Raw genomic sequence first — 17,876 nt, forward strand, 5'->3', positions numbered from 1 at the left:
CAAGAAGTTGAGGGTACACATAGTAACAGACACCTGAATTACCCAGAGAGCATCTGATCTCCTACAGACAGTTTCAAGAACAACAAGAATCATAAGGCAACCTCTCCAAACTCATTTGATCATTTTCTGTGTGTAAAAAAACAGCTCCTCTTTTGAAGTTGTACTGAGGACACAGCTTGATTACCATTTGAGACGGGTAGGAAAAAAAAGGCTGCTGGCAGGTCTATTCATTACATCTTGGAGTTGGATTAGATGAAATATCCAGGGCATTTCTGACAGAGACACTCTTCTCAGTCTGGATTTAACCCTGAATGTTCCACTTTCGCTGCACCGCTGCATCTGGGATCCAGCTGCAGCTCTTTGTATACAGTGTGCGAGTGTGTCTGCGTCTGATTGGGGTCACAAGAGGGTCTGTCTCATTCAATATGCAGCTGATTGACCAACTGGGAGGTCACAAAAGTTCCAACTCTACAAAATTGTAGAAATTAAAAGTATGAAGAGCTCGCTGTTCACGTAGATGACAAAAAACAAAACAAGTTAGAGAAGCTGAAAGCAGATGACATCTCATCATTGTAAGTTGGTTTCCAAAATACATGAAATCCAGTGCTGACAGTTAGAATCAAGTTAAATTATTTGAGAATATGTTATGTATTTAAAACTCGTTGGTGTGCTGCAAATGAAAGAAGAAAAAAAACATACCATGCACTCTGTGTAACAACCCAAAGGATTACAGAAATAAACAGTACACAAATTGTTCTCGTTTGATAAAAATGGTTTATTGGACAAGGATGATAACAAATCTGATCCCTTGATGTAACCATCAACCATCTGACTATACAGGCTGACACTTAGAAACTAATGACCACATGGAAAATATTAGCAACACATGAGAGAAAAAAACAAAAAACTAATTAGGAAAATGTAACAAAATATCAAGACTGTTAAGAGACAAAGTTAAAAGCATAAAAACTACATGCACAGCACCGTTTAAAAAGAGAAAACAATGACATTTTAGGACAGAATAAATACACTAAATAAAAAAGTTTACGAATGTTCCGGTTGCATATCCAAGAAAGTCATCTTGTTTTTCCAGCCCATCTCTTTAACTACCGAACCGTATCAGACAGCATAACAAAGACATGTGAGACAAGAAGCAGGTAGGGGTGTGTGTGTGTGTGTGTGTGTGTGTGTGTGTGTGTGTGTGTGTGTGTGTGTGTGTGTGTGTGTGTGTGTGTGTGTGTGCACATCATGTGATTTCACTTTCCGAGGACCAAGGCACTCGGCTTTTACATCAAATACTTTTGTAGACCAAATTGTGAACAATTAGGACTGCCACTTGCAAGCATACCGTACAAAGTAACTTTTTGGGGTTTCAATAGTGAGTTAAGTGAACTCAAGCAGGTGCAGTAACTTTATAAATTTGGACATCACAAATACTCAACATTCATCCACAACTATTCAAATACTGGTCAGTACAGTTTTTTTTTCATACAGGTCTTTATAAGTCTTGATTTTCGAATCTTTACAGTAGGCAGAATATACAGTTATAAAGTTAGTGAGAAACGCTAACATCTATTTTAAAGAAATGCTTCTGTTGGTTCTTTTGAAATACTAATTCAACAGTATGCTGAACTCCTCCACTATAATTCACAATCAAAGTGAGTTTAGTTTAATAAAAGTACACCAAGTTAAAACACAAGTGTCATAAGACTAAAATCAACTGAGACTGAGACCAGTTTCATGTTCGGTTGAGCATGAAAGTGACACAGACAGAAGCCAGAGCGTGATTTTTTTTTTTTGACAGTAGATGAGTGGTCCCCACATAAATCCTGTTAAACATCACTTTGTTTCCATGTTTCTTTCATCTGAGACTCCTTCTTTAAGCCTTCTCCAGTGACTTATAGTACTCCTTCAGCACAGCCCAGGCCTTCAGCGCCATGAAGCCATCAGGAGGATTCTCTCCCTCGCGAGCCATTTTACGCATACGTGTGCCTGAGATGAAATCATAATCTTGATGGCTGCAATTTTAAAAAAGGAGAGAAGAGAGAGAAAGAGTTTTATAAACAGACATATTTCAATCAATGATAAGATGATTATCAACAGCACAGGAAATGTGAGCCAACAAGAACTGCCTTCAACTCTGTAATCAAGTGCAGCGAGGCGTATAAGCAGGCCAGTTAGCACTTATGCAAACAATCCACAGTCCAAAAACAAAAAAAAGAAGCTCTTGTAACATTATACATCCAGCTAGAAATGTCCTGATTGAGATGTTTTAGCTCAAATCCAAGAAGCCCCGAACCGATCCTAAGATACAAAAATGTGACTCAGGGCATTGCTACATCTTACCCAGTGAAATGAGACATGATGACAGTATGTGTAACAATATTTATATCACTGAACTCTACATTTCATATGCTGATATTCTGGCAGCTGTTTTATTAGCAACTGCTCATAAATCTGGAGAGATACTCTGACAATCCATTAAGCACCAGAACGCGACTGCAATGATGGTTGTAAAGTGAAGCAGTGGAGCTGACCCTCGACATTTATGAGCTCTTCTAGTTCAGTGTGTTGGAGTAGATGTATTATTTATATGCATGTGTTTAATGGGTCTTTATTACTCATTGCTGTATCCGTTTTGTGATAACCACTACAAGCTGCCAAAGTCTCTACAAGCATCTCCAACAACAATCCATTCATTTTAAAGAAACAAATGATAACAGGAGCGCTTTTGGTGACCCCTACACCCACTGGTGCTACAGGAGGAGGAAATAAGTCATTTTGGAAATCCATTATTTTTTACATTTTAGCCCAGATTTATTAAAGTTACCGTATTTTCCGCACTATAGGGCGCACTGGATTATAAGGCGCACTGTCAATGAATGGTCTATTTTCGATCTTTTTTCATATATAAGGCGCACCGGACTATAAGGCGCATTAAGCGAAACAAAACAGTCAGTCAGTCAAACTTCCTCCACTTCCTACCATTGATTCATTAACGTTGAATTCTCTCGCAGCTGCTCTATTCCCATGTTCTCCTGCGTGACTGACAGCCTTGAGTGTTCAGTCCGCGTCGTCAGCGTGTCTCTTGACCGGAGCCATGTTGGTCCTTATACACACACACTGTGATATTATGGTGAACCTTATACACACACACTGTAATATTATGGTGAAGCACAGTGTGTATTACTCCGCGACGCTCCTGACTACGGTGGCCGTGATGCTGCTGCGGTGCGGCTTTGTAGTTTACTAAGTCTACTAAAACATGTTGACAGAGCGCCGTGTACCACACAAAACCGCTTCCAGGTCAGTAAGCACAACCAGAGTTAATCCATATATAAAGCGCTCCGGATTATAAGGCGCACTGTCGTTTTTTGAGAAAATTAAAGGCTTTTAAGTGCGCCTTATAGTGCGGAAAATACGGTATTTAATTTTTGTTTTTTCAACGATGCACTTGAGTTGCAGGAATTTAAATATTTATACCACATCGTATCCATAGATGAAGGCATGTTTTTGTTTCTTCTTAAATCAATTTCCAAATTCTCTGTGAAAGAAAACACCCCAAATTACTATTCAATGAATTTATGAAACACTAACTGCTAGTTAAACAATCAGTATCATCACTTTGAGGTATCACACACTGCTGTGAATCATCCCCACCACCAAAATGTCTGTCCGCATGAAGGATTGAAGCTCTAACTTGTAGATTTCCCTCGTCAAAACATTTTTCAAACATTCTGATGGCTAGTCCAGCCTCCCTTTATGACAGTCGGCTTCTCATTGCATGTTAAATTAAGAAAAGATATGAACAACTTCGTTTGAAGTGAGCAGCCAAGGACAGTCTTAGACCGGTGCTGAGCGGAGGACTGGCACAAGTAACATCTTCACTAACCTTGTCCTTAAATTCCTGTCAGGGATAATCTAGACTGTTTATAAAATCTTGTTAGCAGACGTTTACACTCATCTCCACTGATTTGACATTCAGAGAGGGTCCTGGTGTTTAGAAGTCACGTTTCTAATTGCCATCACATGACAGAGCACATCATGTTGCTCTTGAACAATGAGAAGCTGTGAAGAAGGCTCACACTTCACATGGAGTGAGGTAAGAGAGCTCCGGGCAAATTCTTCCGGTGCATTTTCATACAGTGTCAAATAAGAAACAGCTTTCTTTGATCTGAGCCATTACACTTTTGGAGAAAGGGTTTCACTGGTGATTAGGATAAGAATCCATATTCCTCCTGAAACTTGGCAAGGAGCTGTGAGTCTGCATGAGAGGATGGAATGCTGTAAATCTAACTGAGTGATGACGACACATTTTGGAAATCCAGCAACCTTCTTGCATTTCTCAAGCCATTGGATCAACGAGATCCTAAAAAAAGCCCCGTTGTATTTTACTGGAGGGAGAGATTTAATGATTTAACAAGACAAACTGAAATTGTTTAAAAGGCTAATGAGGTGATTCTCCATGTTTCCATGCATAGTATATACTAGCATATACTTTTTATTTTCCCTCAAGTTCGTACAAAATGTTTTTGTATACTTTCCCTACAATTGTAACATGTATATTTTAATTTCTTGCACATATTTATATATTTTTTGTCTTTTAATTTTCCTATTATATATATTTTTTTTTCTTGATTTTTGGTCAATGTTATATTTCACGCTAGTCTTAATGTGTATACCACATTGCAGTGAACTACACATTTACTTGTGACAAATAAAAGCTTTGAATCAATAAATTGAAAAGGTGATGACAACGAAACGTTTCCTTTCTAGTTAAGTCAATAATCTAGACTGCGTGTTTAAATTTAAGATACATGAAAAATAAACTTTCACAATGTGGCAAAAGGTGAAATTCAACAGATAACAGAGAATTTCTGTCCTAAACTGATTAAACTGTTTTCAAACCTGGTCATGTCATAATTTGAAAGTGAAAGAGAATTTAGCAAACAAACAGTCTGTCATATTTAAAAAAAAAAAAAAAAAAAAAAAAAAAAAAAAAAGTTAGCGGAACTAAAAGTACTAGATGTTTCCGATCAACATTTCACTTCGGATTAAACATCATAAATATGCATCATGGAAAACAAGGCAAATCTCTTTAGTCTGGTTTAGTTATAATATTCCTGGCCAGACACAGCTAAAGTTGCGTAACCTGCCGGTGGAGGCTGTACCAAATCCGGACAAAAGGCGGTGAGATTGCATGATTCTTAGTCATCATGTGCAATGTTTGTATATAGACTTAATTAATGGCAGGTCTCAGTAATTTTAGAGTAACATCAAAGCTCATACTAATCCATAAAACATTTTAACTGAATAAGAAATAAAAACAATTCCTGTTATTCTTGGCTTTGAGTTGTACTTCAGATAGAAGAAAAGGAGGAAAGATCATGGATGAAAGGGTTTAAAAAAAAAAAGAAGACAAGCCTAATGAGTAATTGATTTATAGAATGTGATTTCTGTTTAGGCTGCTGGTTCTAATTGGCCTTAATGTGAGGTATTAATCTGGAGTAAATCTACAAAAAAGCTATGTAATTTAGTGAGAGCACTGCCGCTTTGGGGCCTGTGTCCACAAAGCGTCTTTTTTTCTGAGCGGCAGCATTTTTTTTCATTTGCTCCCAATGAGGCGCTTCTAATTGACAATTTTCGAATATTTCAGGAAAGTGCTGGCTACATCACTGCAGAAAATGGAGGGGAAGAACTTTATATGTCAGACAGACACAATCATATCAAAGACCAAGGAGACCATTTGTAGGACCAGATTATTTCTGGTAAGTGCTGTTCTTTTATCGCCATACGAGTTGTCTCTGACAGATTGTCCTCTGTGCTCGTTACGGCTGTCAGAGTAAGCAGTGACAAGCTCATCCAAAAAAAAAAGACTGTGTCAAACAAATAGACAGTAGCCCAAATATATGATAATAAGCAATGGGGCAATGCTAGTCTATCATACAACGGTGGTTAAAGTGGTGATATGTTGTCAAGATATTGTTGTAGCTTTCTGCCAGAAAAGAAGCTATGTGGACACAGTCCTTTAACATCAAACTATTTCTGTATTCCATCACCCATTAATTTAAACATATGGGAAACAAGATGGCTTTTAAAATTTAAATTAGGGGCATGAACAAGTACTCACTTTTCGGGGTCATAAAAGTCCATTGCTCTTTTGACCTTGTTGTATGCGGCGACCTTAAAGGGTACAATCTCCAGGGTGATGAGGCCGGGTGCCATTGTGAGGACCTTGGCGCCATGAGTGGGCTCGTACAGATCCTTTCCTGTGTCAGGGTGCGGCATGCCTGCAGGGTCACGGCCCACAATGTAGAAGTTGGCTCCAGCCACCATTCTGGCTCTGCAGTGCCACTGAACCTGAGGACGAGGATTAAAGAAAGAAAATACTGTAAATAATGTTGGAAAAAGTCTGGAATATACAGTAGGATTTCTTTGTAAAGCTAAGCAGAGAAATAACATTATGTTTTTTACACTATATTTTACAATTAAGATTGTTATTTTTAATATGATGGTTTGTCCTAATTGTCTTAACCTGGCTGTTGCTGCTACAATATCTCACTTCAACTCAACTTATCGTATTATCTAACAAAAATGTGTATGTGAAAGTGTATAAGATTAGCTGGAAACTTCAGATATAATGCACTTTCTTTTTTAAACTCAAGCTACCTTTTGCATGTTCAGTTTTTAGCAGACATAAACTACCTACACATGAATTCAGTCGGCTAGTCTCAAATGTATTTGAATTCCCTATAAGCACTGATGATTTCCGTTTCTCGTTATCAATAAACGCTAAATCTTCACATTACTCCTGGACAGTTACTAATACAACCGCCATTACCTTCTCTAAACCTCCCATTCAGAATTACAAACTGAATAAATTACCTGTCTGACATCCACTAGCCTCCAATCTGCTCTTATTCATTTTGCTGTAGCATTCCAATTATCGTAAGTGAATGATTAAAAGATTCCCAGCTACAAAGCTACACTCATTCACACGAAGAGGTCCTATGGAAAAGAAACACTTAACAAAGCGCCTCAAGACAATTGCAAATCCCCTTTCCTGCCATTTTCACTCAAAAAAAAGCCCCCCCCTCCCCCCCGGAACTGTTGTCATTAATCAGTGCTGTGGTCACGTTTTTTTTGTTCCCTGTCAGTTTTTAGGAAAAAATGACATCTCTTTTAATAAGGAACTCAAGCATGTAACTATGCAGATACAACATTCCCAATAATCATTACCTCAGTTGGCCCAGCATACATCATGGGTGAAGGAAAGATGGCCACGATAGTGGAGTCTGGATTCAGGACACCCTCCTCCAGCACAGCGGCGTGCTGCTTCATTCGCCAGGGCAGCGGCACATCGTCGTCCTTGGTCCAACCTCCCAGCGGGTGGAGCAGCAGAACAGGCCGTCGGTAGCCTCGCTCGATTAGACGCTTGTGGGTGTCCTGCATCAGAAGAGCATGGCCGTTGTGGACTGGGTTGCGGAGCTGGAAGGCAAATACAGCGTCTGAAAAGACAGAAAGCAGGAGGGTGAGAAGGGTTTGTTTGACCAAACACATCTGTACAAAACAACAAACATGAGGCCACAGTGAACCCAGAGATAATCAAGCAGCTTAGTGCCCAACTACTGAAACCACAAACAGTGAAGTCAGAAAATGTTTGGGTATGAGCGCTTCCTCAACTCAAATAGAGTTCATTTGAGGTGAGAGAAGAAAAATCACAAGAAAACTCTCATTAAAATTCAATTAAATGCCTTCATTGTCAGGGAGTGACAAAGGCTTGATGCCCACATGTGTCAGAGTTTGATTTCTGGGTCTAATATGACTATGCCATGACAATAAGGGCATTTTAATTGTTTAAAAGAGAGTTTTCTCATGATTGTTCTACATCCAGTGAAGGACTGAAGCTCCCCAGAGCTTTCTCTCCGATGATTTTTCCTACTCCGTGTCCCTTACTTCTCCCCTAAAGACTAAACAAAGTATAATAACATTAAAGTGAGTGGACTACCAAGCGTGTCCTTTCCTTTTTAAGAAAGAAAAGGCAGCTGTTTATAAACCAGTGACACCACTGTATGTCTAAAAGTCATTGGTTCAAGATCTCTTGGCGCGTACCAGCATTCATTTCTTTAAACTTCTGTTTGAGCTCAGTGGGTGTCAGCCGGTACTGATCGAGTTCGTCGTTCCAGTAGATCTTGTCCAGAACCTGCAGGTCTCCCCCGACCAGCCAGTCCCCGCTTTCCATCACCATCTGAAAAAGGAGTCACAGTAATGATCACACGACAGGGAACGAAACTCAAACATAATCCAGACTTAGGACACTGTGGCCCATAAAGACTTCACTGTGCTGGAACCAGGCCAGAATTCTAATAAAACACAAGTTATTAGCCAGTTTCAAAGATGACACATCAGCATAAATCAAAGTCTCTGTGTGTCGTTAAACAGTAAACCAAACTCTGGCATGTCCACTCGTATGCATCTTCTACCTGAATTTCAAAACAGAGCAGAGACACAATCAGATTGTATTCCACAATAAAACCTGGTGATGAGCCTCATGACCACATTGGAGAGAAATTTTCCCCTCAAGAGATTTATCCAACAATGTCACAGAAGTGCTCAGGATCCAGGCCAAGGCTGCTATTGTTTCAGGCAATATCTTTCTCCTGCCTCATGTTGCATTTATGAGATCGTAGCTAGAGTTACTGAAAAGACTAGCCTGTGAGATGTTAATGTGATGCAAAGCGACATTTCTCTACAGGCTCTGTAATACAACAAGCACAGCTCCAGCACTGAGACAGAGAGAACTCAAAACAAAGGCCACGAATGAAACATGAAGTGCGAGGCGTTGCGAAATAGACATTTTGTAAGTTGATGGGGGAAAAAAAGATGTCACTTATTTCATTCAACAGGTAATTTATCATGAGTAAAAAAAATACAAAAGAAAACTCTGATATCCATACTTTACAAACTGATATCAGATTGATCTGAAAAAAGTTGTCAGCAGTAGAGGTGTCTACGTGATTTGATCAATAAGCACTTGGCTCCGCTGTAAGAAGTATTGAGGATCATGTCAGGATTTGTTTTCCACATTCCAATTAATCCAACCTGTCCCCTGTTGGCCTGAGAAAAGTCCAAACATATGCCTAACAGTCTTACTCTTTAGAGACATCAACGGCATAGACAAGTCTCAATTTATTTTCCCAACATAAGTGAATGGAAAATATATTGTCTGCGTGGATACATCAAAGGAGCAGGTCCACCCTCTACACATGTGCTCTGTTTAACCGTTATACATGCCCCAGGACTCCACATGTGAAAATAAACACACTACACCAAGGTTTCCGATGAAGCTGGCTCCTGTCTGACTGACGGACAGGTAAACAGGAAAAAGTGGATTAGCTACATGTAATGTGGAGCAGGTCGTTTCTGGTCGGAAAGAGACCCACGGGATAATAAAGTTGTAGCTACCAGCGGAAAGGTGTGTTAAGCTGACTGGCTCCGGCACGGGGACTTAAACATACACTTATGTACACATACATACACACCTTTTAATGAGTGACGCCTTAATTACGGCAAGCTGAGCACACATGTTCAGCTGTGACAGGCTAGAGTGGATTAAGAATGACAGTTGTGTAAGGTGTTGACACTGGAGAGTTATGGTACCAATTAATGAAACTGGCAGCCTCCTGCAACCTTAAAACACATTACCAGGCCAGATTTAATCACGAACAAGGTGAACCAAAAAAAGATATCTGCTGAGGAGAAAAATGACAACCAAGTTCGCTGAAATATGGAGACAGCTGCAGTCTAGTTCTCTAGTTAATCTCCCTCCATCAGCACAGGGCTTTAGAATGAGACAATGATGTTTACAGTTAGTCTGACCCCAGGGGGTGAAATCACTGAAGGTTACTTTAAGTTTTGTCAAGCCAGCCAACTGCATTAATCCTGAGAACAATGGGATTTAAAATTAGCCAGTCCACACGATGCTGGGATGGATTTATAAAAAGTAAATCCGACAACTACTTTTGTCCGTCACACCAGATTGTTACGTTTTTTCCAGCTACAAGCCAGTGCCACTTTCCACAGGGTGTTCAGGATCATTTCAGAACTTTATCTCGTGTCTACCTGAGTCCCACAGCAGTCGATCGGAGACAGATGGAAACAATTCCTGAATATGTTTGGAGAAGTGTCGGGGCAGCGGAAAGGTGGAAAAGCTGGCAGGGATTCCACGGCCCATTGTGCTTAGCAGCATAATTTCAACGCATTTTCTGGAGGCTGAGCGAGAGACTCAGCATCCAAATATAACACCTGCAAAATGAGGGTGGACCAAACAGATCAAGTGAATGTACTGGGCGTCCTGACAGACTGTGAGAAAAAGCTCCACTCCTCCTCCTCCTATTCAGTCTTTCCATAAGCAATGTCAAGAGGCCAGCTCGGGTCTGTGTTCGATCAGTCCTGAAGCCAGGGAGGCAGTTTGCTTTCGCATGCAGAGTGTTTATCACATAGCACACTGAGACAAAACGTCTGCAGCCCTGCAATGCTGCTCAGTACTTTTACCACGGCTTCTATAGCCTTTCCAACATATTAGCCTATATTCAGTTTTCAAAGATTAAGATTTACCTTGATGTAAGGGTGGTCTTTGCAGGTGGTGCCCCACTGACGAGCACATCGCTCCTCTTTGCGGTGTTGATAAAACTCAGGGTTGCGAAGAATAGCCACTCGTCTGCCCTCGTAGACCAGAGCCATAGCTGTAACACCATCTAAACGCTCTTTATCTGTAGTAGATACCGGCAGCACCACAGGCACCGACAGGTTGATGACGCCACCTAGGAAAATGGAAAACCACAAAGATGTTTATGAGGGATAAAGGCATATTTTTGCAGAGAGAAAACACATTAGTGCTGCACTTAACTATTATTTTCATTATCAAGTAATCTGCTGGTCATTTGCTTCAATAATCAATTAACTGTCCTGTCCTAAACAAAAAAATCAGTTAAGCAAATTTAATTTAGTTTAATGATGAATGAAATGCATTCAACGACACGCTTGTTAGACCTAAGGACCCAACATGTATTGATGGAAAATGCTGGATATAAACAAAACTTTTGCTTGCTTACAAGAAAACTCCACAGGGCACCTTTAATATCAGATTACGATCCAAGAAAAACAATGTTAGGGACCCCAATGCAGAGCTACGGGAGACTGAGAACAGACATCCTACAAAAGGCAGGTTAAAGCTTTCAAGGGTTTAGATACTCAACAAAACAGCTCAACTATTCAAGCTATTACTGATCAAGTTTCCATTCTGTACCCCTTTGGGCTAAATGGGGGATCTACAGCTAAACCACAGGCTACAGTGAGTCTTCAAGTCTGCAATTTAAGAAGCCAGAAGAGAAAAATCCCCTCTTAAGCTAAGCTGGACCTTGACCCTTTCTTTTTTCTTTTTTTTTTATAATTTGAGCTGTGCAGTGACAGAGTTCTGTTGGCGGGTTCATTGCGCTGTCCAGGTTGATGAAAAAGTTTGGATTTGGCACACTTTTCACATCACATCAGATCAAATGCAGTGGAAACAGGAGGGGACGCAGACTGTTGCTGGCCTCGGCTCCTCCTGGACCCTCTCCTCGTGCCCTCTGTCAGTGTAGAGCTAACAGCTGGTTCCAATATAACACACACACACAAGACTGCCAAATGTCCGAGCGAGAGAGACGCAAGCTTGGATTTGGGTCTTTGTTTATTTTTGCAGACTATTTGATTAGTCAAACATGCAGTTTTCTGATTCCCAACCCATTTTAGTGTTATGGTGTGGGCGATCAATCCTTTCACTGTGATATCTCTGTCAAATCCCTGGAAGGAAGTGAAAATGAACAAATGGTGGTGTGTGGTGTCAATCAATACAGAAGCCTCTTCCTCTGTTACAGTCTCCCTCTGGACAAACAGGAAAACGGGAATCAAGACATTTCACATCAATATATATTTTGCCTCCGTCTGACCGGAAAGCTCAGTTTCTCCGTCTAGCTATCTTTCTAAGGAGGGAACGTAAATCATTAAGTTGTAAGAACTTGATGGATTTATCCTTCAGTGAGGACAGCAAAATATATGGCTGTCAATATCTGAAAATGAATTACAGGCGATGTTAACTTTTATTTAATTTTATGTATTTTTCTGTGCGTGTAGAAAAAAATATTTGGCATCTCAACACACAACTGAGGTTTGATCGCTCATATGGGTAGTAAAAGTAAATTGACTTTTTCTTGGAAATTCAAACAAAACATGAGAAATTGCTGTAATTAGACCAAGGGAGCATTTCTGAGACTTGGGTGCAACTGGACTTCACAAACATAATATAAAACATTGCCATTCTAAAAATTATACACTTAAATCATTCCTGAGCACATCAATGTGTCATTCTGTGACCCAGCTAAGTTGTACATCACTGCTGTGTAATGTAGCATTTCAGCTCACAAGAAAAAAATTAAGCTGCTCAGCCATCCAGCAGAACAACAAATGAATAGCAGGTTGCAGGGACACATGCAGAGAGTATTTGTTAACCCTAATTTAATGCCCCATTTAAACAAAGAGCTACAGCTGACTGAGATTTGGGGTTCAACTGCTGGAATTAATATAAAACATCCTGGTGCTCACTGTGCTCAGGTTCTACAATATATAGAGGTAAAGTATGTGGGTAAGAAATGTACCGATGTCCCGACAGAAAGACATCCACTATTTCTGAGTAATCCAATTTGTGAGCACTCATCTCCATCTAGTGCCTTTCTCAAGTATAGCAAAGCATTACTGTATTTGACAAAGAAATAGGAAAATGTTATTTTCCTTAAAAACATAAATAACATCTTACCATCCAGCAGACAGTCAAAATGAAGACACTGCAAATACTCTCTCTCTCATAAAGCCATTGAGAGGAGTGGCCCAGCCTTCAGCCAGCACCTGCACCCACTGCATGTCCACCTGAGGATCGCAGACACAGTCACATACAGCGGGTTGCATAGTGATGATCAACTTATAATATGCCGTTGAAATGAAAAGGATATAGGTTAATGTTTATATTCTTAACTAATAACTCATCAATTTATATACAAAGGCCATCAATAGTGATTTAGCTTAATTTATTCATAAAGATTTATAAAAAAAAATCAAAAAAGAAAATCAGAGGTACCTTCCCAATCTGCACAGCAGGCAAAGTCTCTGCATCAGCCTTAGCCAGGTCCAGTTTATTCTCCTGAACGTACAGCTCTTTCACTTCATAAGAGGCATCAATGGGAACTATATCCTGCAGAAAATAATGTGAAATGATTAACTACAAGTAAATCATTACAAACATCCTGCACAAGCAAATCTGTACTAAAGGTTTACTATTCACAAAAGAAAATTGATTTGCATGATACAGTGTAGATGCAGTAACAGTAACATTCAACCATATATGAGGCGTTACTGCCCCCTCGTGGTCAATACAGAAATGACAACACAGTTCTATGTGAAGTCTGAACTTTGAGCCTCAAGCTGTCTCTATGACGGTTGCGCAAATATTCTCTGAATGGGCCATAGCCGATAAGAACTAACAGCATATTTCAACACACATTTTAAACATGTCAAAGCAGGATATGTATTGCCCCCACCCTCTCTTGAAGCAGGTCAATAAGCTGTTGTATGCAGTCATTCACACTGCAGGAGTCGGTCTTCAGCACCAGCTCTGGGGCCTCTGGCTTCTCGTACTCTGAGTCAATCCCAGTGAAACCTGATAAAATAAAGAGAATACATGCAGAGTCTGAGCCTTATCCTCTATGCAAAATATCAGAGCTGCAACAAATGTTTTTTTTTTTTAAGTTCAAAGCTCCTATTTAGGTTTTTTTAATGAAGCTTTGAATGTCTGTTATCATATTTTATGTCATCATCACATTAAAGAAAATGTCAAATCCTCAACATCAATCTTACTTTGATCAATATAAGTTGTCAGTGCCTTGTTCAAGGCAAGCATGAGGACAAACAGTTTGCGGCAGAATATGTTGTTAGGTAAAAACATGTTGAAAGTTTTGGATAGAAATAACGAAAATGTTTGACTCTTTGACTTTAAAACACTCTGTAGTTAGTCAACATGAAAAGTCTGTTTTGTTCTAGTTCCATTATTGTATGGATTTGAAATGAACGCTATATTGAATAGGTATCCTATTACAATGCTTAAACAATGGCACTTGAAAACCTCTTGAAATACCCTTTAATTAATCACACAATTATGATTAACAATTATTATCACCATTCTCTTGTTTCAATAATTACTACATGAGTGGCGTTAGCCGAGTTTGTGGCCAGGAAATAGCCAATGATTAGAAAACAATAGATCTGAATTCTTCAAGTTTGTAAGGGATTAAAATCGAGTTTAAGAGAACTAGTCAGTACTGAATTAAATCTCAATAACAATGTCTCAAATATACTAAAGACAGAAGGGAGACTAAAGAAGGTCAATCTGATATACAAAACTCTTGATATCGGGTAAAGATATCTACGCTGCAAAAAAAAAAAAAAAAACAGGCTCCACCACAATATGAAGAAACACTTCCTCTAACAGTGATGCCTCACTTTTATTGTCATTGTCATGTCGTTTCTGTGTACCTTGACAAGATAAGCATATGTTCTTTATGGTATTTCGTTGTATCATACAACAGCAGAAGTCCCACTGATGAAAATGTAAATGTATTGTAGATGTGTCCCCTGAACAACATGGTACTATTGTCGATTTGCCCTCTGTTTTGCAAAGTATCATTATTTGTACAATTTGACTGAGTCTCTTAAAGGTGAAACATCAATAAAGCAGATGGCACAGTACATCACAGTATGAACTCTGAATTGATCACATGACATAGGCCTTGGATCTACTGATGCATTGCACATAGACAGTATTAAACAATACTCCACCTCGTATCTCTCCCGCTCTGGCTCTCTTGTACAGCCCCTTCACGTCCCTCTGCTCACAGACATCCAGTGGAGCGTCCACAAACACCTCAAAGAAAGGAAGCCCTGCTGCCTCATGGATCTTTCTAGCATTGAGGCGATCCTGATGGACAATAACCAAATACACAGTAAGGTACACACATGATTTAGTCAAAGAGTTAGTTAAAGATAGCATGTTACTATTAAGGCTCATCGTGTTTGGTTTTCACCAAGGAACAATATTTTCTGCTGCAGAGGACACCTTCCATTGCAGTGTACAGTAAATAAGGTCCTATTGCAGCAAGCACAACCCAAAATTGTCAATAACAGACAGTCAATGGAAAACAAATATGCTGCTAATAATGTCCCACAGTACTTCATAGTACTGTTAGAAAGAAAAAAAAATGATGTTGCACTGCGGAAGGGATTTTTTGTTAATTAACATAAATTAATTCAATTTTATTTTTTTAAATAATAACTAAAAAAAGTGCGCCTTGTTTTAAAAAAAAAAAATGAGGGCAGGAACAAAAAATCCTGCCTTCAAAATCTCTACTTTATCATTTCAAATCTATTGTTGGCCCTGGCATCATCAATTTCAGCAGGATATGCTCAGTAATATCATAATCAAAACAAGATCTATAAGTCATCCCAAAAATAGTGCAAAGCTGTTCACAAAGGGCCATTATTAATTCAAAGATGGTTCAATAAAGATTGTATAACAGAATAAGAGTCATCTGTTTCTTTCATCCGAAATTCAAAAGCTGATGCTTTCTTTGGAGAGTCACTCACCCTGCTGTAGGGAGAGATGAAGCTGGCGATGCAGACCAGCCCAGCATCAGCAAAAAGCCGAGCCACCTCAGCAATGCGCCTAATGTTCTCTTCACGGTCCTGTGGGCTGAAGCCTAGGTTTTTGTTCAGACCCTGACGGATGTTGTCCCCATCCAGGGTGTAGCAGGGGATACCGTGACACACCAGGTACTCCTCCAGAGCCATGCTCACTGTGGTCTTTCCTGCACCAGACAAACCTTGGAACCGAAGAAATCAACAGAATTACGAAACAGCTGTGACATGCTATACATGTGTAGAAAGAAAGAAAACACCCTGATAATAAAATAACCTACCACTCAGCCAAACGGTGCATCCTCTGAACCCTCCTCTTGTGCCAACAACTTGCCCACGCTTGTTTCTGCTGACATGATGAGCTTGATAGGTGACATTAGTTGCACGTTGCATTCCCTGAAATGATACAGATTTACTGTCAATGCAACCCACACACAGCCCAATTATACAAGTCTATACAAAAAGAGATAGGAGGTTAATATGTACAGATCTAGTCCTAAAAAAACAAATTTGATCACTTCAGAAAGTATCTTCAAAGTTACTTTAAAATATGGTTTCTCCGATATTTGGAGACATGCTAAGAACATTCATGTAGAGCATTGAACATTATGATTCACCCCAGCCAAAGCTGATGTGTTTAAAGTACTTGTTTTACCGACAATAAGTCCAGAACCGCAGTCACAGTCATGTGTGTGATGTTAAACATTTAGTTCTCCATCACACATGACTGGTATTGTCCTTCTAGGTAAATCAATGTTTGACTCTATGAGTGTGTGAGTTTGTCTGATGTGTGTTGGTACAAAGTATGTTGGAGGACCACAATGTCTCCATGTCTCATGTTTATCCTTGACCTCCATAAATACTGCAGGTCAGAGTTAGAGGTTAGGGTTAACCCTAAACCCTAACCATCATGGAGGAAAACGTGCATGCAGCAGCAGGTTAGCAGGCAGCAGCTAACAACACCAAACAATGTTTTGTTGACACCAAGGTTAACGTTATCACAGCTTTACATCAAATGAAACACCTTGTTGACGCCCTTTCCTTCACTGTGTCCAGCAGTTTACTATGAACTGATTAGCATCGCAGGCTTTAAAAGCAGAGCTAGCATCACAGAGCAGTATCACGTTAACGAAGCTATCTGGAGAAATGCCCGAGCAGTTACCCCGTCAACTAGTTAGTGGAGGAGAACGGATGTGGTGACTGTTGAATCGACACAGCTTGCCAAAAAGAAAGAAAAAACTCACCCAGTTTTCGGCAGCGTTGCCTAGCTTCTGCTTCTTGTGCGAGTTACCGTACGGCTCCATGTCGGCTGGCTGATTCCACCGGCGATCACTTAAAAAAATATAAAACCACGAAGTGCTCGTGTGTTTGTTTGCTATGAGACGTTGGTGTGTGTTACAGCACAGGTAACTTATCTCCAATGAATGGAGGAACCCGGAGGTGCTTGGCACGACAGCCGAAGACAACACACGGCAGGAGCTTCCCAGCAGCCACGTCCCCCGGCAACGGAGTGACGCACTTCCGGAGTGGGCGGTTCTTCTTACAATCAACGTTCGAAATGATAAGCGCACGAGCAAATGACAGGGTAGTGCCAACTGATCTGATGTCAGTTTGAATGAAAATGTGTTCATGCAATCAACTGAATGATGATAGCACTTGCAAATGACAAGGTAGTACAAAATGCACAAAAACTGATCTGATGTCAGTTTGGTTGCGTTGTTGCGTTGTCTCCTGTAAGCCCCCACAGCAACTGAATGAATGTCCCGTAACCACAAGGTTGGTGGTTCAAACCCCTCTACCGGCAACATGCCGAGGTGTCCTTGAGCAAGACACCTAACCCCAAGTTGCTCCCCGGGCGCTTCATTGCAGCCCACTGCTCCTCCGGGATGGGTTAAATGCAGAGAAATAATTTCCCCATTGTGGGACTAATAAAGGCTTAATTAAATGACTAAACTGATCTGATGTCAGTTTTGTTGCGTTGTCTCCTGCTCCCACAGCAACTAAATGAATGACTAAACTGATCTGATGTCAGTTTTGTTGCGTTGTCTCCTGCTCCCACAGCAACTGAATGAATGACTAAACTGATCTGATGTCAGTTT

At 40.1% G+C, this 17,876-nt stretch overlaps 1 protein-coding gene across 1 annotated transcript; it reads right to left on the reverse strand.

Moving 5' to 3' along the window:
- Positions 1-760: 760 nt before the first annotated feature.
- papss1 (3'-phosphoadenosine 5'-phosphosulfate synthase 1) lies at positions 761-17,272 on the reverse strand. Its single transcript, XM_054604238.1, is given in 13 exon segments — positions 761-2,018; positions 6,131-6,360; positions 7,240-7,508; positions 8,113-8,248; positions 10,618-10,823; positions 12,851-12,891; positions 12,893-12,960; positions 13,169-13,282; positions 13,629-13,747; positions 14,923-15,061; positions 15,727-15,962; positions 16,059-16,173; positions 17,022-17,272. Coding segments are annotated over 13 exon segments (1,872 nt in total). The 5' UTR covers positions 17,082-17,272; the 3' UTR covers positions 761-1,879.
- Between the last annotated feature and the right edge of the window lie 604 nt (positions 17,273-17,876).

Source organism: Anoplopoma fimbria, chromosome 9, assembly GCF_027596085.1.
Source record: "Anoplopoma fimbria isolate UVic2021 breed Golden Eagle Sablefish chromosome 9, Afim_UVic_2022, whole genome shotgun sequence".
NCBI lineage: Eukaryota > Metazoa > Chordata > Actinopteri > Perciformes > Anoplopomatidae > Anoplopoma > Anoplopoma fimbria.